The 25,034-nt window shown below is 33.3% G+C and overlaps 1 protein-coding gene across 6 annotated transcripts in view; it reads left to right on the top strand.

Moving 5' to 3' along the window:
• Positions 1–25,034, top strand: part of LOC149488404 (homeotic protein antennapedia-like) — a 158,524-nt gene that overhangs the window by 130,321 nt on the left and 3,169 nt on the right. For all 6 annotated transcript variants that reach the window (XM_089695044.1, XM_089695048.1, XM_089695045.1 and 3 more), the window contains one exon: positions 13,251–14,102. In XM_089695044.1, the coding sequence (XP_089551170.1) occupies positions 13,442–14,102 (661 nt within the window). In that variant the 5' untranslated portion in view covers positions 13,251–13,441. The remainder of the gene's footprint in view (positions 1–13,250; positions 14,103–25,034) is intronic.

The raw sequence follows: 25,034 nt of genomic DNA, 5'->3' as shown, positions 1-25,034 counted from the left end.
AACTTATATACCTAGATATTCTAGTTAAAAAATGAATATTATATATACAATATAGTAAAGTATATTTAATTAATATATATATAGATTATTAGTTACAACAAAGGACTTAAAAAAAATTAAGTTTCATAGAAAGTAATTTAAACACTGTTTTGTACGAAAAATCGGAATCAATCGCTTCCTCTATTATATAGGTAGAGCTTTTACTCAAGCTAAGCTTTTGCTTTGCAGTTCCTACAAATACTAACATTCAATGTACCCAGCATTTAATTATGAAACCTACTTAGACAACAACAATACTATACTCACTATACTTCTTAGCTTTAGGCATAGAAAGAAGTTAGTTATCCACATTCAAAAGATTGAGACAGTTACTTCAGCAATGAGAACACCCAAAACTAAAACTGGAATTAAATTAGAATACAATAGATTGTAGTTAATTCTCGGAGAGATAACAGTAATATATTATAGCCACAGGCGAAATTCACTTTATAATCATGTCATAAACATTAGATAATTATATAACGGTTTTATTATAAATGTCTTGCATTAATTAATCGAAGTTGTCTCGAGGTGTTAGTTGCATTAAATCGTGCGACTATATGCCATTAATTATCGATGCATTTATTTATTACTAGCTTACCACCCGCGGCTTCGCCCGCTTTGTCTAAAACCTAATATATTATATACTAAAACCTTCCTCTTGAATCACTCTATCTATTAAAAAAACCGCATCAAAATCCGTTGCGTAGTTTTAAAGATTTAAGCATACAAAGGGACATAGGGAAATAGGGACAGAGAAAGCGACTTTGTTTTATACTATGTAGTGATATATAGGAATATAAACGACTAATTGGATTGATGTTAATTTAGTTTTACGACAAGGCAGTTCTGGGTTGTATGAAGACGAAAAATGTATTGGGATGTATCTACAAAGAAATTTTTAAAGGCTATAATTTCCGAAAAGATGATTTTAAAATCAAAATTATTTAATTCTACCTAGGTAGAATTATGTGAAATTATCCATTGATATATTTTGAAGCTAGGTACTAAGTGGAGCAGAGCTATTAAAAATATTGTTAATAAACATGTTATATGTGAAAATTGTATCTATTAATTGCAAACTTGCAAGAAATTTTTAGGTAGTAGGTATCATTGATATTTTGCTTATTTAAATTTACGTACCTATTTTAAGTCGCAAATTTAACTTTTGAACGAAGCTATACATCTGCTCTCTGGGTTAATTTCTTACGAATTCATTCCAATACCATGATGAATTCAATTGCATAATTCAAATACAAAAAATCTATCCTCCATTTACAAAATGGCTATAAATCAATAATAAATATCGGTAATTTGGATGAGGGATCACAATCATACCTCAAATTATAGATTGAGAAAAATATAGGGGTTGAATGAAATTTTCTTAATAACATGTCAGAGTTCTTATTTTTTGCACTTTGGTCAAAAAATGGCGGTATGTTTTTTCGGATGGAAAAAAATAAAAAAGTACACATTTTTTGTGAGTCGATTGATGAATGCAGCCTCTAATGGTGAATGACGAAGTCATCTTAATTTTGGATATTTTATAAAACGAAACTTTGGTCGGAGCGTGGAACAAAAAGATAAAAGTGTACCTACCTACATAAATAATACATATATATGTATTTTGGTATCAATGTGAAATTGAGGTGAACTAAGTTCGTAAGAGTGGACTAGTTTCAGAAACCCCGCCATCATGCTGGTTAGTCATCTTGATTTTGGATTGCTGTCTTTTAAACCTGATACTTGATCAGATTGTCGAATACTAATAAAAGGAAGAATTTATATACTTTTCCCATCATCGTGATTATTGGCGGCGGACTACGATGTGATTCAAGAGTCTGTTAGAACACTGAAATATTTGTAAATTATGGATCAGTAGGTATTGTCTATCAATTATTTATTGCACATTTAATTACGTAGCTTAAATAGGAACAGAGGGAAAGAGAAAGAGCTTTTCTCAAAGGAATATAAAGAAAATTAGGCTTTAAATCAAAATTTTTTGACAAAATATTTAATAAAATTCATAACATACACTTAATTTTGTTAAACATTTAACATTTTTGTTTTTTACAAATTAGGCTCGTACGATAATTAAACACCTTCAAATTAGTGTAAATTACACATAAGTTGTACACACAGTAAGTGCTCATTACAACAGGTGTCTAGCCGACATCGTCACAACTGTGTAAATACTGAGTAGTTAAACGTAAACACTGGTAAGTGGTAAGTAATAATTTGTTTGATCTGCTTGTTCTCGATTATATTCTAATACTAATTGACTCAACAATTTTAATAAGTGTTTTAATTATTTGATATTGCGATATCTATTAGAGATGTTTATTTACACTTGCTTATTATAAATATTGAATGTAAAGCCTTACCTGTTAAAACGTGGCAATGTAAGCATAATACCTACATGACAACTACCTATATAAATATAATAAATGTCTATATTAAAAAATAATTTTAATGCTTTTACTTATTAATAGGTAACTGTTTGTGGTAGCGATTTAAAACTTAATTAATTAATGTGATTTAAAGCTCTCCTTACGATTAGAAATTCTGTGGAAATTCTATTGATAAACTGAATTAAAAACAGGCGATTGATTTATTGGTTCATTAAAATCATTTAAACCAATATTTTAATTTTGTTTATATTAATTCTTAATTAAACAAACTATATAAATTGTTGAATTTTTTAATACTTAAATGATTAAAAAAAACCTGACTAATTTTTGAAGACTAAAATGTATATCAATAAATATAATAAATCGTTGAAGATAAGGTAGAGATCTCATTAACTCGATTTAAATTTTACAACAGATTTCGATCGATTCATAATTAATTAAGTAATCTGATTATAAACATGTTAGTATAGGTATAAATTTGTTTAAATATGTCTCTATAATCTATACTTATAAAGCTGAATAGTTTGTTTGTTTGAACGCGCTTATCTCAGGAGCTACTGGTCCGATTTGAAAAAGTCTTTAGGCGTCGGATAGCCCATTTATCGAGGAAGGCTATAAGCTATATATCTATACTCTAATATTATATCATTAGTCTAAGACAAACAGGAGCGGAGCAATGCGGGTAAAACCGCAGGGCACAGCTAGTACCTATTAAATATAGGTAGAGAGTAGAGACCATAAATAAAAATGCCAAGAATATTAGCATCAAGACGGGTTATAAATGAAAATAATAATAATAGAATATAAAGTAGGTAATACATATATTAAACGTAGGTAGGTACAGCAGAGGTAGGTACCTAATGCTACCATAATTTCATGCTTCAACTGATGAAGATATGTATACGCATTAGATAGGTGTTAAAATGTTATGTATCTACCTACTACCTATTTCATTATACTTAAATATATACAATAATGATTATTTAAGCATGGCACCTAACTTATAAAATAACAATGTAGGTACCTACCTACCTACATATAGTTACAAAATTTTGCATGCAAACTTATATCTATATACAGGTTGTTTCCAAATCAAAAACTTCCACAGAACACATAGGTATGAATAGCATAAATTTCGTAATTTCGAATTTCAAATGCAACCAGCAATAGGCGTAGCTAGTGATGTGCCGTGTCGAGGTGTTCCCTCGATAACTGCGCCGTGGCACGCGATTCGCTCCGCCCAACACCACGCACGCAAGCCTTACTATGACTTTCGTATTATGAATTACTTTGGCCCGTAATATAGACAGGCATTATCAGGCTAATCTTCCCTTTCAAGAGCTCAATAATGATGTAAATTATGTTTTTTCATTTCGGGTAGAGTCGTCAGATAGAAATCTATTTAGAAATAAAAACACAGTTCATTGATGTATTTTAATAACTTAATTAATACTGAATCGAAATGTCTTATTGAAAAATTAGGCAAAAAACGAAGCAACACATTTAAGTAACATTGCGGAAAACATTGAAACAAATTATTCAGAGCGCTACCTTTCCAATATAAAACACTCACAAATAAGCTTTATTTAAAAGTTGGAACCACTACAAATACCACTAACGAGATAGATACCTACTCAAAACATTCACACATTCAGTATGTTAACAGAGCTGTTGCTATTAATGCACTTCGTTCAAGAATCTGGCCGCATTAATGCAATCTTAGCGTCTAATAAAATCCAAATGCAGAACTAACACTCTTGATAAACGGCGGCCATCATTGCACGGCACGGCCTATTATGAGAGCGTGACGTCACCGCCCCGCCCCCCGCCGCCCGCTTCAATCAAACCGGGAACCCTCGTCATGCCCCCACCCCACGATCCGCTTTACTGACTCCGCATTTTTCTCATAATAATAACGTCGAAAAAATCGCACAAAAAATCCTGACAGACGCACCGATTCCATTCCGTCCCATCCCTACGATCCTCGCTGATCCGCGCTTGCCATTTCATTATTGAATGTTTTGATGAATTTCGTTCAATCTGACATTGAATTAATTGGAAAGTTAACATTTTGTCTTGTAAACATAACCTATGAATAATTAATAGTCTACATAAATAAACTTTAATACCTAATAGAAAAAAAAACAATATTGCTACATACTAAATTATACAAAATTTATTAAAAATATGGTCTAATTACTGATGATACTTATTAAACGTATTATTTTTTTCTTCAATTCCTAAGTCACCTATTGTGGTTGGTGTTAGCTGGTTGTAGAGTTAGCTGGAGATAAGTCCTTATCTAAAAGCTGTTATGTGTAATATAATAGATAGAGAGCTTTATTTGCATTAGGTACCTATAGGTATTATATTTACCTATGTATTTTTAGTGATGACATATTAGTTAGGTATTGTTGCTAAATTTAGTTCAATAATTGGCAATGAAGACCATTAAAAACAGCCTCAATTGTTTGCAAATTGATACATATACTTAGTACAAAGTCTATGGAATAATAACACTTTTTAAAATTGATGTAATAAATATTTTATTTATGAAGTTGTTCATAAAATGTTGCCTTTGCCGTTAAAAGGTTGTAATAGATGCAATTAGAATCGAAACAAATAATAATCGATAGTCAAAGAATCGATTCCAATAAAAAGTTAAAAAATCCAATAAGTAGAAGTAAGAAGCCAATTAAATGATGAAGAATATAATATATTTCACTTGACTAAGGGATAATATTTTAATTCTAAGATATTATGATATTAAAGCACTGCATACGAAATAAATTCTAAATTAAACTCTTCTATTTATATTAAAATTGAAGAATAGAATTCATAATTCTTAGATTCATACTTTTGTAATTTTTCACGAAGCCACAAGTAAAGGAATGGAAGAAATAAAATAAATTATAAATAGCTTTAATTAAATACAAACTTCATTTCTTAATTAAACATGAGAATTGAGAACTGCATTATAATATCTGGACCAAATTCAAAACGTCTTCATAATAAAAACAAATTTCTTCGATAAATACTTAAGAATCAATTCAGTACCTACTTGTAACACATTCAGTACTTAACACTACCATCTCAATTAATTTAATAGAACAATACTTCGTACTTCGTAGGTATGATATTGGTGTGAGTTACAAATATTACCTATTTGTTGAGATAAGGTACGTATGCGCGTGCGCAGCTATTCTTATTGGATTAATGTTCTCATTGGAATAATACTTTACAATTTTCTGTTAACTTCTAACTAGATGTTAGAAGTTAACAGAAAATTACACTAGACACAGTGCAATTTTATGAAGTTTATCTTTTTTAATATTTTACATTTCTGGGTAAATAATATTCAATTAATTATAAAATAATCCAATTATACTGCAATGCCTTCAATAAATTCAAAACACTATAGTGCCATCTATTGATGAAAAGTTTTTAATTAAAATTCTTTACCATTTCGTTTTATGTTGCTTCTCACCAATAGATGTCACTTTTGAACAGGTTTTTAAAATGCGTGTGTGATACGATAAGTTCTTATAACTTAGTTTGAGCATGTTACTATAGATGGTGTTGATATAAATAAAATAATATATAAGTTATATTTTTTTTTCATCTAGGTCTTTAACGTATTCAGTATGTATTTAACGTTTGAAAAAATATTATTGATGAAATTATTGTTTTCGACATGAATAGGTTAATATTGCTTTACAAGAAATAGTGCCAAGTATCATATTTGCAAACATAATTTCCTTCCTATAACTATTATTTCCTTTGCCTACTTAAAAGTATAATAAACGCTCGTCAAACTGTTGACGCCAACTCATGGGCCCTCTTCACAATGGGCAGCGTTGGGCAATCATTGTAGCTGTTTAGGTATCCATATTCGCCCTGATTGCGGCAAACATGGAGGAGTATTTGTTGGGCCACTGTGAATAGAACCTATTTGATAATAGGTACCATCAATAAAAGCACTTATTAAAATAATGTTAAAGCCAACAAATAACAATTTAATTAATTTTCTTGATAAGCTATCCATTGATGTTTTTATCTTATTCATGAATGTGCTACAAGGCTACCGACCAAGAAATAACGTGATACCTAGGTAGGTATAATAAGTAGGCTATAATACCTACTTATAGATCAACCACGGTTCATATAAAAAATTGTTTTTATAAATTTATCGTTCATTCAGCCAACAGCTAGAAATAAAATAAAATACTAAACAAATTAGTAGATAACAAATTGATCATTCTATACTACCTACCTCTGAAGTTGATAATCCTTCATCATGTATGCATCGGTTAACAAATAAAATACATTTGTTTTCACAGAATGTAGGAAATGTAGATAAGTAAATATGAAATAGGTACATTTTATGATGTTAGTATGAAACAAATGCCAAATCCTAAACGATTCCAAAGTTATTACCGATGATTTTAATAATTTCTGAATACTCGTATTATCGATACTCGAATATTGTATTCGTAGACTATTAAAAATAAAATAAAAATATGTGTGAACAAACATACTTAACACCCTTTTGTAGATGTATGGTGTCAGGTTCGAAGGATCAGTGGTATTTAGTAGTTTTTACAATAAATTACAGATGGCGCTGCTAGAAGTTAAGCATATTCTTAATAGATGGCGCTGTTTTAAATAAAATTAAAACGCAAAATTAGAGCGTTTTATGCATTGTAATATTTATTACTTTTAATATGTACATATTATGTGCAATAATTAAGGAATTTGTCACAAATGAATAACAGTAACTGTACGCATATTACAGGGGTATGATAGCTTGTATGTAAATGAATTTGTAGCACACTGAGATTGTGTTTACTTATGACTTGTAGCAATTATAAAGGTGTCGGTGTCCGTATCACATCGTAAATCACATCTGCGTGATATAACAATTAGCCGGTATGATAGCAATGTTAATTAAACTGCAATAATACGTGAATGCACACTGCATATTGTTCTTGCGTTTTATATTGGCGTTTCAATTAATTTGTGTGAATATTGTGAATATTTCAATTATTAATTATACCGCCTCTAATACGTACCTAATTATGGCACGGTTGATTCAATTGATGCTAGATAAAAACCATTTTTATACTGGATAAATTTGTACTCAATAACAGAGCAATTAAATTTATAGATATGTTATAATAGAAAATTGAGATTATTGATATATATATATATATATATATATATATTTCACACTTTGTCACTTGTTCTCTAGTCACTTCTAGTTCAATTTTTTTGGGATATAGGTAGTGTAAAATGTTTACGAGTTATAATTTGTTAAAAAAATCATTTCATTAAAAATTAAATCTTATCCCCTTACGTACAAGTAACATACCTATAAATAATGCTAAATAATATGCAAATGAATGTTAATGAAACATTGAATCCTATAGAGAGACAATAACAAACACGGACGCGTGGAATGTCCGGCGTTTTGATTGCGTTACATTTAATTGATAGGCTGGCTTTGATTGCCAGATTCCTGCCGGCTCTATCAATGTGTCGTACCTTCGTATAATTATTACTATCTTTGACATTGTAGGGTAAAACCTGAGTTTTGAGTGAGAATCTGGCAATCAAAGCACATATAGGATTAAAATTCGATGTTTATTTTTCGTATTACAAATAAAACAAAACCAATTGAATGGATTGATACCATATAAATATATAATTGTGTTATGTGTATCTCATGTTTTGATCTCATGGGATTGTTTTATTATGTAGTTGGTCCTTGGATGATGAACAATAATACACCAGACGAATTTATGTAATTAGTCTGTATTAATCGCAGATGAAATGGTTCTGAATTTTAGCAGCTAAGAATCTTCGTAGGTAGCTCTACATACATACCTAACTTTTCCTAGCTAAAATTTGTATTCATATTTCTTTATCAAAATAAATGTCACATTCCAAAAATCTGCACGTGTTTCAAACCTCTAGAGGTGACCAGCATTATTAATACGATGCGTGTGAAAAATAAGCCCAGAGTACAATGAAAATTAGGTAACTTGCTTGATTAAATTACGAACTTGGGGAAGGTAATTAGTCGTATACATAGGATTTCACTCTGGGTGTCACACACCCGCATTCACTCCTGAGAGTCGTTTTGACGTCACTTTGATGACGTAGAAAAATTAACCCGAAATTTTATTTGAAATAACGACTGTCTATTCCCTGTTGGGAGAGTTAGAAATGTACATACTCGATATGAACATTTACGTTTGTACCTATAAAGTAACTTTTATGAAAGTAGGTAAGGTAACGGCACCAGTGGTGGACAAGCATCCAGTAATGGACAAAATAAATATTAAATTTAAATATTAAGACCAAAATTAACGTTATATAATTTGGCAATACTTAAAATAAAAGTTTGGTTCATAAGCTATCAAAATACGACACTTCATCTTATTCGGCCAAAACATTTGAAGATGGCAGAACGTTATGTTTAGTTGCTGCGACTCGTTTCGAAGAAATCCATTTTTACTAAGGAAATCCTTAAGGAAGTGAGGACACAATTTTGGTTATAAGAATTTTTGTATAAATGTTAGCAAAATTTGATATTACTTTTATTTATAGTAGTTAATTGTATGAAATATTACACGATTTAGTATCATGATAGGTTATGTTGTTTAAATAAAATTCTTCAGTGTCCATAACTGGATTTAATTCTATGGATATATCCATTTATGGACATATGTCGAAAATAAACTTTTTTTAATGGTATTAATTACATGCCCTTTTCTGTATTGTCTTTTCATTCTGATTAATAATATACCTATCACGACCATTTCAAACAAAGGGTTCCAATATTGTACAACAATTGTCCATGACTGGATTTGCTTTGGTTCCTATAATGGACATTGACATTTTTTTGTTAAAATTACACTAATGGGTCCAACAACATAATATCTATCTACCCATGAAGAATATATTTTAGAACAATGGGTCATTATGTGCTGTGCGACTCGTTCTCGGCTTCATTCTCTATCACTGCGTAGAGAAGTCGCATACTTATGCGTATTGTAACGCATCTATCATAGAGAGTTCTCTGATGAACTGTTTGGATCGCTGTCTGCTGCTAAATTCCACCACCATATAGCACACACGCTTAATTTCATCCACACCATCTTGACAACAGTTTAAAAAAAAGCTTTTTGCCTCGTGCTACAATTTGGAATCCATATCGATGGACCGATCAGATTAAGGGTGTTGGCGGATTCAGATTGGCGATTCACTTCACGAGTGTAGCGGAATGCCAGGAAACAGAGAGATATGGCGGAATATCGTGAAGCGGGTAACATCTACCCCCCCAAACCTCATGTTGACTACGTTCGCTCTGACGAGAGTGATATGACGAAGAAGAAGAAGTCCCAAAATGGATGGAATGGCAGTACTTTTTTTAGTTATATTTTTCATCCCTGACTTATTGAGAAAAAAAACACATATTGGTGTTTCTTATCGGACATAACTAGTATTTAACAATGCATTTGTTCAATTTTTGCCTAGAAAATGGAAATTAAGACTGTATTAAATATTATAACTATGCAAAATAATTAATAAGTACTATTTTTTATAAATACATCCCCGATTTATTATATTCCAATCATCATTTTCAAGATTCTATTGATAACTATAAGTCTTCTCCAAGTGTAAATAACTGGAGAAAAAACATTAGGTACAGTCCATAAATGGGTGTTCATAACTGGATGTTGTCCAAAACTGGGTGTCCATCATTAGATTTTCACTGTCCATCACTGGTGCAAAAAAGTGATTTTTAATTTATAAATAACTTCATTATTTATGCATTGTAATCTTTTTTCTAACATTGGTTACGTTAAACTAACATTGAACTAAAGGTATAACTTAACAATATCCAATAAAGTTAAAAAACCTACGAGAAATATACAAAAAACTTCAATTTTTTCCTTAATCTGTACAAGACTGGTGCCGTTACGTTAGGTGATTAGCGTTTATTTTATTTGGATTTATTTTTTGATAACATAAGCATAACAGTAGATGATTTATCAGAGAGCATTAATCTTAAAAAATATCATGAAAATAATTAACTGATATAAACTAATATTGTCTTTAATGGAAAGAAGTTAGAATTGGGATTTAGATCTCATGTATAGTTAAATGTGAGCCAAAGACCCATTTCAGATTGATTGACATAATTTTCGCTACACAACAAATACAGTCTAGAACCAATTTTAGCCTGAGATTTGATCGCAAGGTCTTTCATTAAAACTTATACATAGAGAATGTAAAGCTAAATAATAAAACACAACTTATACGAGTAACCACGTAAAATATCAAAAATCGTCTTCCGTATATTACGTCCAAACGATTTCAGTACCAAAATAAATCAGGACCACTTTATTCCAACAATAGCGCTAATTGACAAATAGTGGAAATGATAAATACAAGCGTCAGATATTTTCTTAAAATACACCCTTTGATCGTCATTTGATTAACAGCACTGACTGTCGTTCGCGAGCCGGTATTAATAATATTTTTAATTTAGCCCACATTCTATTAGACCAGTATATTTTAACTACCTATGATTTATCTCGAAATTCACACATACTGATTCACGGGTGGTTTTTTGGCCAATTCACACACCTCTTATGTCACTTGATGTACCTATGTTGGATTGTTTTATTATACGTGTACTTATTCATGGGCGCGATTTATCTTAGACGTTTCGTTTGAAGTAATATAAATGTCACTTAGTACAACTATTTGGCTGTTTACATAGTTTTTAGATACCTAATAATATATCTTCTTTAAATACCAGTTACCAATTTTTTTTAATTTCTATTATGTATATATATATGTAGTATGTAACAACGTATTAAAATGGGTAAATTAAACACCAAGGTTACATGCATTCTATCCATATCAACAAGTCATCTTTATTATTGTAAACATTCAAATGCACGGTAATTTAATATCCTACGTGAAGTTAACTAATTACGCGGCACCTTACCTAGAAACTCCGAAAGGGCATGAGAACGTTTCGCTTGTGACTCACAAAACCAGTTACGAATAAATCAAAGCAGGTTATCAAATTATCAAAAGCACGTAAGACTGTTAATTTCCTCGTCGGTCAGTTTAAAGACATGTTCCTTGAACTGGGTCGAAGATCTTATCTTAACCCCATAATTGCGGGCTAGAAACATTAGCGTCGTAGGTACTTCACAGATAAAAACTGAGTGGACAAAACGAGTAGATACTTACGTAAGATCGTGGATATCATTTCATTTCTCGGTAAAGAATAGTAATTGCTACAATGTTGCCATGAGATGTGTACGATAGGCTTTTTACAGTAATTAAGGTATCAGTTTGGTACGCAAGAAAATGTCGTGAATTTTAATTAGTGCGAAAATGCAGCTGCCGTCGACCTCCCCCATGCAAGCGATTCTTAATCCCAAAGTTTTTAATGAACATTTCTATCATATATTTATAAGTGTATACGCAAATTGGACAAAGCTAGTGGCTGGAATGTAAATGGAAATTGAAAATTAAAAAAATGCGGGGTCCGTCCCGCTTGGGGAGCGCCGAAATCGTAAATTTAAATTGTCCATCCCTCAACATGCAAATTTTTTCGAGAGAGCCTTTCAATTCAAACCTAATGCGAAGTACAATCGCTTATGAATTCATGTAAAAATATAAGGAGATTATACATAATAACAATTACTTTGTATAGCTAAATTTAATGTTGGGAAGCCTAATTAATCTTCTGGTCGAAAGGAAAACATACAACAGATATTTCCATTCAAAATAAGCACTATCTGATTTAGCATATTATTTATACAGTAACCGCATAACAAATAGCATCTGCAAGGAACATATTGTCTAGAGAGACGCCGCCATCATTAACTGTCGCTAATGAAGCTTGAGCTTTTGAGTTTTAAATAACTTGCCTCCGTTCAAGGGGCGGTATCAGTGCCTTGTACTTTACTATGTAGATTTTTTACTTTAGGGAAATGTTTAACAAACCATATCAACATTTTTGCGATGTGACTTTATGAGCACGTCCATATTTTTCTTCTCAGTCTGAACTCAAGAGTAGAAGTAAAATATTCAGTAGCGATGTAAACAAGGAACAAACCTTTATGGCTATGGCTTCATATTGCGTGTCTAGTTTTTATTGTTTGTGAATTCCAGTAGCTGTCGCGTTAAGTACGCTATAAATTTCATACATTAAAACCAGTTGAGTGAGATCTTGCGATAAAATTGTAGATACGGTGATACTCGCCTCTCGACATACGAATTAACGTCATTGTAAAGTTATGTCGCCGGTCTCATGCGCGGTTGTCACTCATGCTTCATCAACTGCTTGGAAATGTCGAGGCTATGACAACAGGTCAGCCACATGTCGAATAAGAAGTGACAGTATTTCATCTCCCTGTCTCATTTTTGAGGAACTGTTTCCTCTGGCAAGACAAAGACGAACGTCTTTCAGATTCAGAAATGCTTCATATATTCATCTAACGAACAGGGGGTCCTCACTATAGACAGGTTGTCGCTAATAGGCGTTTACTCAAAAGTTATGCGGTTTATTAACGTCATGTGTGTTCTAATCGCAGGACACGTGTCAGTCTGTACATCGCCAGGTCGATGGCTGTTTGTGATGGCTCTGGCGCAACTAACTGCGAGCCCGCCAATAAAAACATTTAATCGATCGATCGCTCGATGATTAATACCGTGAAAAAAGGGTTTAATAATAGATTTACTAAGTGCATTCACCTTTCTTTGCAGATTCACCGAGTGTCTGATGAAAATTCACCGTCCGTGCGTTCTTCGTGAAGAATCTGCGGGCTCGATCGCTGCCGTGTAGTGAATGGAATCCGAAGTGTGTGTGTGACTGATAAGGTGATAGTGTCGGCCCCGGTGGCCGAGAACCTGCGACGGAAGATACGGACGCGAGCCGCGCGGGCTGCGGGCCCGCGATGAGCGCCAACAATTGCGACAGCATGACATATTTCTCAAATGCTTACATGCCAGACATGAGGAACGGAGGTGGCCACGACCACCAACAAGCGCACGCGCACTATGGAGCGGTGCCACAGCAGGGGCACGAGATGGAGGGCTGCGACCCGCAGCTCAGACCCGCACAGCACCACTATTCCGCGCAGACAGCACCTGGAATGCCCTACCCTAGGTTTCCACCGTACGATCGGCTGGGATACTATCAGCAAATGGAACAGAACGGTTACCGACCAGATAGTCCATCGCAAATGGGTCACATGGGTCCCAAAACAGATGGATATGGACCGAACGGTCACCAGCCACCTACCCCTGCGGTCTACACGTCGTGTAAGCTGCAAGCTGCGGCCGCAACGGCGGGAGGAGTTCCTGGAAGTCCGCCGCTGGAGCAAGCGCAGCAAATGCCGCACCATATGCACCCGCAACAGCATATGGTACAGCACGGTGTTCCGCCACACCAACAGCACCTCATGTACCCGGTGGATGACATGCAGCATCAAACGCAGATGCCGCCGATGCACCAGCAGTCCATGCACGCGCAGCAAGCGCCTCCCCAGCAAGCGCCGCCAAACACCAACGCGTCGCTACCCAGCCCGCTGTACCCTTGGATGAGAAGTCAATTCGGTGAGTACGCAAATATCCTAATTATCGAAAGTAAAAACGTAGGTAGCTGTGCAAAAACAATTTCGCCACTCGCACGCATTGATGAGAAACAATGAGTGCCAGAAACAATGAAATTCCTTCTGTGTAGGGATTATTTATGGGCTTAACTGGCGTTCAAAAGGAATTTCACTTTTCATAAAATTTACAACTTCCAACACAAAAGCGTTCACCTTCTGTTTTGCTGACACCGATAGCGAACAATACGCCCTCAAGTTGCGCTACCGTCTCCTACTGTTTCTGAATTTGTCTGGGAACTAATTTATGGGCAGGTTGCTTGATTTAGGGCTTTTATTGTAATTTGCAACACTCACTTTCAAACTGCATTAAAAATTTAGTGTAAGTCGAACAATCGCGCGGGATACATTATTTATGTGCAGTAATGTCAAAGATTCGTAGTTATTTGTTAAAATTGCGTAGTACCTACTTGTTTTATCAAAAAGTGCATTTTAATGCATTTTAATGTGATAGGTTAGAAATATAAATTCAATATCTGTGAAAGTGAACAAATAGTAAACGATTGCTTACTTAATGATAATTAACTGTTTTTATTACCTAGAGAAAAAACAAATGTAAGTACGATAGTTACATATTATATTAAAATAAATAGGGAATAATGAACACGTTACATCCATACGATGTTTCAATGAACACAATTGAAATCATTCAATTATGTTTTAGAAATACAGAAGCAATGTAAAATATGTATATCATAGCACTTAACTGAGTCCATTGGCAGACAGAACTTGCCAATTTATACTCAACTCTTAGAAGCAAACTGTTACAAGTTTGTCGAACTTAATTAATTTCAAACGTTTGATGAGGCAGAGATGGATTTCAACTTTGGCTTTGTACTCCGTGCCAAATAATGGCAGAAATGTAGCGCTATCTAATTTGTTTGTCAACATTTATGAATTACAACAATGCTCTTTGATAAAACAAGATTGATTTGTTGAATTTGACTATAGATCTTCATTAATTATTTAGAAAATGAATGTTTGAAATGCAATAATTGATGATAACGTCACGAGTCACGACCTTTTAAACTTTATGAATGTATTAAATACAACGAAAACAAATACGGTCTCCAATTGAAAGAAATTTATCTCTATAACGCATTAAAAAGAGAAACAAAAAAAACTTCCAACTATATCCATAACATTTTCAAACAAAAAGCTAAGTAACAGATGACAATGTATTTAACGTAAGAAAAATACCATTCGCATACACTTGAGCTTGTTCTGTTTGAAGTACCTTTAAGTTCATAGCCTACTGGAAACAGTTGTCTTATTTATCATTTCCAAAAATTGGCTCCCGTATTGAAAAAGTTGAACCAATGTGACGTCAGCTTCTGAAATAGACAGACAAGTTCTAAACAGACAAGTTGATGATTACAGTATGCTACACCTACTCTGTAATACGTAATAAATCCAGTTGGTATTATATACTTTTTAATTATTTCTCTACATTCGTGGGATAATGTGATGATGTATAAAATTGAGACTTGGTTAGAGTAGACGCAAGTAGCATTGCAATATAGTTTTTATTTAATACGTCACATAGATCATTCTCATCATAAACAGCTTTGTTTTGGAGCATTAATTTCTTTTGGTTTTTCTTGGTTACACACTTTTGGTAGAGAACAGTAACCTATAAAATATTTTTTTTGCACTCTATACAATTTTTTTATCAAAAATTTGATTTTCCTGTAGGTTTGATTTTATACATTCCATTTACAAATTGATTATGTAGTTTTAAAATGAAAACAATGTAATTTTAAGCACGTATTTCGTGTACAATTAGTTTCTTACAAAAATAAAGTGCATTTGAACATTTAAATACACCAGATCCTATCAATTCAATCAACATTCAAATTCAGAGGAATTCCACGTGAAACATTTATCGTACATTGACGAATAGCACAACTGACTAACCGAATAGAAAGATAGACCCACCTAGTTCGAAGGTAGGCTGCGATAAGTCGCTCGAATTGAGGTGGAATGGAATTATAATGGAAACCTCCCCCACCCTGTCAGCAGCCGCGTACAATGCCGAATGGACGGCTTGTTACATTTCATTGTTCAGTTATCAGGCCTCAGGCTTTTGTGTACGCTCGATGATTGAGTACAAGAATTTGTTTCGGGCCTGCCTCTGATTTTCCACTGCCGCTGAAAGCTCAAATCGTTTGGTAAACGGTATACAATTACAAATAAATGCCAGTTATTGTTTTATTTGAATGATTCTTAATCAATTAGGATTATTACCTGTGAACACATCTATTTAGTCTCTTTTTAGTATTTTTAATCAACCTGTCAACTCACTTTTTTCAATCAATCGGTATTACTATGATAATAGCACACTCATTTTCTTCCTTTTGCTATTTTGAAACAATCATACATCACTGCTAGATACATTTAAGTAATTAGGTCATACAATTTTTCTTTATCCAGAACATTCAGATGCCATTAATGGGCAAAGTCTAATTTAAAATTGATTACATTGCAATCACCATTATATTCAAGTTATAAAATTCCTATCCTATTTACGTAACGTACATCGGTTGAGTTATATTATGTTTTCAAAGTAAAGAAACAGTAAATATTTCCGAGTTTTTCCCATTAGGTACTTCCTTATCAGATAAGTTCCATTGTACGAACTTACCTTTGATCGATTCTCAAACGTCGCTCCTAACAATGACGACAAATGTGCCCCTAGATTGAAGTTCCGATTCTTTTCGAGGGTTGATTTTCTCTTTTCACTAAATAATGAAATAAAAGATTTGGTCCTTACAGATATCTATTACTTCGATTCAACTGCTTGACAATAGACTGCTTAGAATTTAGTGTAAACCTGTGTTCATTCATTACAATAATTGTTAATTGTTATTCAATATATCCTTAAACTACACGTCATTATTTAAAAGGATCAATTAGGTAATCGAAGTCATCCAATTTGCATACAGAAAATTTTCTCATGTCTCTGACATTAAATCATGGAAAAACATAACGTTATGTTTTTATTAGAAACTAAGAGACCGTTTCCCTCGTTTTCAACTTCCCCTTGTATTTACACGTGCTGTTATTTGCATAAAGATTTTTTTATTTGAGGGGTGCAGTAAAAATACATTTCTAATTTTGTTCACTGCCAACTTTCCGGTGTAGTCGTGGTTTAGACGTTGAATGATTGCCTTCGATCTAATAATATTGTTTGAACTGTTCTGAAGTAAACTTGAAACATTCCTCGTCAGAAACAAGGAAAATATTTTAAATTATCCAATTGAATTACAAATTATTGAACCTACATACCTATTACGTATTTTCTGTTAGGTATGAGTATTTGTCCAAAGAAATTATATAATAATTTCGTATACCTTCACTCAATAAATAATTCCTTACTGCAGTGATATTCAGTTTTCAAAAAAGCGTTAATGTTGTCCTCAATAATGAGTGAATATTCTTTTAAACCAGGAATTAAAAGATACGGGAATAAAATGAATTGATTCAAAACCTTGCAAAAGGATGCAGTCAACTTAAAAGCTCCCGTTTTAGTTGCGCTGTATATTAATAGATGGCGCTGATAAATAAATATGTATACAGTTTGAACTTTCGAGTGTATGTCATAATAGTGTTATAATTTATATTTATTTTGACAAATCGAATTAATGAAATATAAATAAATTAAGAAAATTTTAAATATAAAGTTCATTTTAAATAAATTCTAACGTAAATCTCCTTTTATTCTTGGCATTAGTTATTATATTGTCATGGCAGATTATGTAATATTTTTTGATTCAACTCAGAAACAAAAAACAGTTTTTGGAGCTTATTAAAAAACCATTATATCTCATAATTGTATACCCTCATCGGAGAACACCAATCCCATTAATTTACGTCCAGCGAAGGATGACGCACACACACATGTTTGAAAGGATGTGTGTTGACAACGGCTGATGTATGTGTGCAGTGTGTTGATATTGCCATACTTTAATATTTTAACAAAATTGTGACAACTTAAGTATTTTGGGCACTACATGTACTGTATACTATTTATGGGAAATTTGGTTTATGGAAGCAATATTTTAATTACATATTAACTAAGACGGAAAGGCAATAAAAATATTTTCACCGTAATATAGAAATAGAACCTTTAGTATTAGTACGGATTTCCTTCCTGGTTTTAGTAGCGTCGAGGTTACTACGTAGCTTAGTGACGAATGAAAAATTGGTTCTACCTAGATATAGAAAAATGTAATCATACTCAAGTTTAATAATCGAAATTTTAATCTATTTAGCTGTAATTTAAATCACAGCCAATAAACAATGTAAATAACATTAACTTTTACCTAAGTATCTAGGTATTTTCTTTTCAAAACCACCTCTTCAAAAAATGTAGAGCAATATTATTAAAGTTTTCACTCCAATGCATCTGCAGGCAAATTTTGTTGACAGTGCTGGCAACATTATTAAATTGCTGTGTTCCTTTTTCCATATCGCCATCTCGCTCTCGCTCTAAGTGAGGTAAGCTTTACCCTACATTAATTAAACGTCGAGATAGAACGCCAATCAAACTTTGACCGCCGCTAAGCCGATGAAGCCGAACTTATTATATGGTATTAAAATTCCATTTACTTCGTGAACCGTTTCAAATTGAAACAGAAACGTAATAATGCGTAAAAAATACATAACTAATTTATAAAATTGCTCCAATTACGCTATTAAACATAGAAACTAATAATCATCTTTATTCACAACCGTAACATTAATAATGTAATACGAGTAATTGTGGTCGCTTTAAGTTCATGTAATGTTAATTCTATCATCGCCAGCCTTATTATTGTGATATTAAAGTACGTGTCATTAGTCTAGTAAAAAAGCATCCCATCACATGGTGGGTACACATGTGCGAGTTGACAGAACATAAATCATAAATATATACGCGTAGGTAGCGATATCGACGGAGGAACGGAAAAAACCCCTCGTTTCCTGCCCAGATCACACATGACCGGCCTGTCTATCTGCCAGACCCGTGTCAAATATTCTCTGGAGCGAAGACCGCCCCCACTCGGCTTTGGGGAGACCCCAGGGGACGCGTTGTCCCGCAGCGAAGCTCATCTTGAAGCCCTAATGCGTTCCACGACTGTAACACATACACGAAGCTGAGCTCATACGCCTCCCACACATCGAAATCAGCTTTCAGATAATCCATCTCGATTATTCTTTCTATCGTTTCTTATTCAGATTGAAGTTTTCTTTTTCATTAAGATTTTCGCGTCCGTGACAGGCGTTGAAAAATCACCCTCGCCAGCACCTTTCATAACTTTTCGCTTCGTGATCCAAAGCAATTACTCACATTCTATCGCCTTGGTGTTTTGCCCGCTGCAAATTATCTTAATGGTTCTAACAAACTGTAATTATGCTAGAAGGGATCGCCGTTTCGAAAGCTATTAGGTATTGTATTTTTATGCGGCGCACATGTGATTAGTTAATAATCATATTTTCAATTTCCTCAATAGAAACGTTGGTCGGAAAACGTTGGTTATTGAAATGGGGATTATTGATCGATGTCGGTGCGGGAGTTGGAACGAGTCGGAGGACGCTACCGGTATCCGTCGACAGGCGGAGTCGGGCGCGGAACAAAGCTCCGGCAGCCTAACAAAGACGTCACCGGCCATGCCAGCGACGCGGAGTTATGGCATCCATTGTGCGCAACAATACCCAACAAACGAGTTTGTATAAGCTATTAGGTACGCGCATTAATATATATTTTTTGTTCACCCGAAAATTTAGCATTCCATTACGAGGGAGAGAAATGAAACGCCCGCCGCATGAATTATATTAAAATATATTTGAATATTTCATTTGACACCTTTTTTGCGGGCGGAATTTCGTTCAATCCCCGGCTCGGCGTAATTTTTAGCGTTCACCAAAACGAAATTTTCGGTGAATAACATTCCATTTCGGATGCAAAACACGACGGGAATCAGCGTCGACACAACACTGACTGATGGCTTTGTATTCGCGATATAAATTCTTTTCGAGCTCTGACCAAATGTTTTTGTATGATTTACCATTTTAACGTCAGCATATATTTCAATGAAAACATATTACCTATATCTGATGAAGTTTACTTTAAAATACCTTTAAAATACCTTTTAATTTAAAGGTGCCTTCTAGATACCCTCGTAAGGTTTTGTTGCCGCTGTGTCCTCCTCAACGCAGAACCGTATCGGGTCGAAACTCACCCATTGCGAGAATTTGTAAAACTGTAAATGACTACAGTGAGTTGTTTGATATTTTCACAGATTCTCCCAACAAACTCCGCAAATTTTTTAATTCCCTTTTTAACGATTAAAATAGATAAGTGCATAATATATATTACAATTTTTCATTGTTTAAGATACTTAGTAGTTAATTCATTAATTGTATACTTTTAAACTTACTTTACGCATGCTGTGTTTACCTATACTTAAGTGTTTTTTTACATTGATCATATAAAATTGTATTTTAACTTTAATGTTTTATCTGTGATGTAAAGAAACGTTGGTAAATCAAATAAATAAATAAAAAATAAAATATTTTATTCATAGTGAAATATGTTTTCAGAATAAATCTTTATTATCGTAAAAATTAACTTACCATGACGAGAATGAAATGTTTAAAATATAATATTCTTTTAAGGCAAACATTTTAATCAGACCAATATAGTAGACTATTTTTACTTAACCCTTAGCAGGAAGTGGTCATTCAGAAATAATTTACACAATCAAATGTACCTAACAGTACCAATCACGACAATCATGGCCTACACAATCCTTAACTGAGCTCAATTTTACTCAGAATATCTTTACCTATTCTATTATTTTATAAAATACCGTTAAATAATTAAATAAATAAAAAATACAAATTGAGATCTCACGTTCTCATCAACTTAATTTTTTTCTACAATAAAAACATTGTTATAAATATTAAATACCATAATCTTTACATCAATCTCCAACTTTAAAAACACATCCATAAAATCCGTAGTATTTTTATCTCTCATTTTATCTCTAATTTTTGCTCAGAAAATGTTCCCATTCTCCCAACTAGCACATAACAATAGATTTTATATAAGCGAAGTCATTAGGCAGGTTCGTATATATACTGAACTGCGAACGCAGATTATGTCTACGACCCGCCCAGCCACGGGATGATTAATAACCTAGCTTGAAAGACTCCCACATTTTTGTTTTTTACCGTTCGTACGTATCGATCAATTGTTTCATTTCCTTGTAATCAAGATTCGTGTTTCCGCTGTGTTATGGAATGTTTGGGGTGAATTCGAACAAATTACTCTACATATATATAATTATGGTTTGCTTGATAACAATAATGATGAGAAATTGTAAGCTTTTTAGTTTTTACTATTAGGTTTAAAGTTGTTATTAGTAATCGTATGAAATGTTAAACTAAGTATTTACTAACAGTACAATATACGAGTAACGCATCGTTGTATATACTCGTAATAAAAATGACAAGTATTTTTGTAACTCTCTAGTCTATAGTATACACTATTGAAAAAGAGGGATCGAAGACAAACCACTAACATAATACCCAATCAGGTTAATGTAGCTTTTATTATAATCTAAGTACATAAAATGTGTTACCAAAATATGTACTTATAATCGCTGGTTTGCGTGCCTGCATGGGTCATAATATAATTACTTTGGACAATATTGCTTCGATTATCTAGATAAATGAAACAGAAAACGTTTCACTTCTGTGAAGATTTCAAAATATAAAAACGAAAATATTACCTACAGTTATTAAAAAAGGAGCAAAGCTCAAAATATTCCGTTAAAATCAAATCATTTTATATCGAAGCAACTTAATTACCTTCGTGTAAGCAATGAAGCCTTCAACTTGAATCCTTTTTGCACGATGCTGTATCAATTAAAATTATAAAGCAGCTTTAACCTTCGCCAACGAGTTCTCTGGAAACCAGCAATTTTATTTACGACGTGTAAGCGTTTAAGAGAAATTGCATTAATCTGAATAACCGTTTGATATCATGTACGATGTTGCAATACACTGAGTGCCGCGAACGTTTAAAAGTGTCGTAACTTTTATATATCGCCGAAACAATTGTAACTATATTACTCAAGAGATAAGGGTCTAAATGAAATGTCATAAAAGTTTGAGTTAGTCGCTCGTGTCTGGCCGAAACATATGAAATTGTAGGACATGAATTATGGATTGTCGATATCGCTTCAAGCTGTTGCTGTATTTTTTTCGTATTTCTCCGGCGCGATACCGCAACGAATTAAATTAAAAGCTCTTTTCACTTGTCATCCCTTGATGAATTTGGTATTTAGGATTACACGTTCGGTGTGTGTTTGTTTATTTTTAGCGACTTAAACATTATGAATTGTATGTTTAATCAGAGACTGAACACATTAAACTTCTTAAATATGAAACTGCTTCAATTAAGAAAGCTTGGAATAGTACACAATACCAAATATTTTTGGGGTTATACTCAAGTGTCCAAAATGATTACGTCGTGTTTATTCATAGCTTCCTTTATAACATCATTGTTCCTCTTTTTCCTTGAATACCTACTCGAGAAATGTAAGAAATACCATCGTTTACCTCTACAGTATCGTAATCAGTACAAATGCGATCCCAGATACAGGCCGGTCAATAATTCAACACGCACTTTATCCGGATAAATGTAACACTACAGGTCTCTAGATTAAGTGCTCTGCGGAGATTCGCTGTAAATAGTCATACTTTTATAAACCTACAAATATTTTATAAAAATAAAATAAAATTTAGAGGTGTAAAATCAGAGGCTCAGAATCAGAATCACGATGATATAAATAAAATACGATGTATAAATCTAAGATATTAGAAGTATGAAGTAGTGAGAAATGTTTGTGAGTTATGGTTTTCTCTTAAGGAAGCGCTGTCGGAAGGAAATAACTTTTCTGGTAAAAAATGTCCCTCTTAATTATTATTGTTTACTCTAGCGATACAGTCCAAGAAATGAGTAATCCATGGAGCTATATTATAAGAGGGTAAATCTTTTCCCCAACAAATCTAAATGATAACACTTATCAAGATCGATCTCGTCACTGCCGTCACGTGTGTCCACGGACCCACGGTAAAGTAGAGCGGAGTGTGATTCGCCCCTTAAATGATTTACGACCGCGGGGCGACACATGCAACGTCCCTGTAGATGCGATTTTTATGTAAACGGGCGGTTAGTCGCCGCTGTTTGAACGCTCGTTTACAAAACGTATAAACGTTTCATTCAAAAAGCGATTTAGGAAGTGCAGTAAATCATGATGCTACAAAAAAACATCACTTAAGATAAAGAATAAGAAAATGTGGTTGTATAGGTTGTATGTCATTTATATGAAGATTTCAATAGTTCTAAAACCACATCTACAAAATAAGAAAGTTGTACAATTAAGCAAGCTGAGCGCATCTTATACCTCTCAAACGTGTCCGCCTAATACTCTTATTACGAACGCTTTAAATCTGACGTTGGGATCATGTTTTATGCATCTGCGAGCGCGATGAAACCGCCAGTGTAATATATAAAGCCCTATGGGAAGGGGATTTCATGAGCTTTATTGTGTATGATTTTGTTTTGTGCACGAGATGTGAGATCTTCGAACGTGTATTTATTCTGCGCGCTCTTTAATTGCATGCTTTTATTTCTCTATCACCGGAGCACTCTCGTATTGTAGTTTACAATTTAATCCGCACTGGTTCATGCTAAAGAAATATCAAAGACAAAGAAGTCCTTAATCTAAGTTCTTTATCTATTTTTAAGTCCAACAACACCAACTGGTAAATCGTGTTTATGATTTATGATTAGGCTACATGTTATCTGAAATAAAAAACTTAGTACAAATAAAAAAAATATTATTATATTACATATTCTATGTGTAGACGGTACCATTAAACGTAACCTACAATTTTAAATAAATAATTTGGATTTGGTCCCTCGAATTAATTTCACGAATTGTAATCAGGCCACCGGACGTAGATATGCTTATGGTATCGCACGCGAACAGAATACCAATTGTCATTTAATACGAACCAATAGTCGATATCCATTGGACAATATAATTTACATTCTTGAATGCGTCCTAAAATCCGGGTACGATGAGGCTGTTATCAATTTCCTGAGCAACAAGTGGGCGATAATTTTGAACCCGTGGCTGCATAGCATGAGTACTTGAATCTCTTACATTTTTACCATTTAATACAATATGATTCTGCTGAACGTTTTCGTTGTATATCGCTTTGATTTATTGCATCTTTTGTTTTTGCTTGGAAGAACTTTTATTTATGATTATTATCATTGTAGAGCCATTTTTATGATTAAATAAACGGCTTTCCCTTTTACTAAAAGAACGTATCGATCGGATTGAAGATTCTATCGTACTACCAAATTTTATTCATAGTTTCATACTGAATTAGCAAATTGCGACGTTGTTTGCATAACATGCTTGCATGCACAGCTGTCGTAGCTACGTTTAACTTTTTTGAGGTATCATTACGTTTTTCCAAGAAACAGTAGTTAACATGGCGTTATTCGCAATGTTCCTCACTTTCGTGCTACAAATTCTTCGAAGTTCGCGTGCCGATCTTGTAATGCAAGCTGTTTTGCGTGATACAGAAACGAAAATAGTAAAACGAATCGTGTTAGCTTGAATTTTGTAATTTTCAATTTCATTTGCGTACTTTTTTTGTTTTGACCTGAAATTGACTTTATTGTTTCCAATGTTTCGGCTATATGTGGTTTAAAATATTAAAAGAACTACGTATTCCTTTTCACATAAATCGTTAGGCAGACCATATTACTTCTTGTGTATGAGAAATAAATTACGGCGGCCAATGCGTC

This window comes from Colias philodice, chromosome 5 (assembly GCF_061535455.1).
Source record: "Colias philodice isolate Cphi_HAF_F1 chromosome 5, ilColPhil1 Martin Lab GWU primary, whole genome shotgun sequence".
In the NCBI taxonomy this organism is placed as follows: Eukaryota; Metazoa; Arthropoda; class Insecta; order Lepidoptera; family Pieridae; genus Colias; species Colias philodice.
Note: the sequence above shows the minus strand (reverse complement) of the source record. Positions and strands in the feature narration are given on the sequence as shown.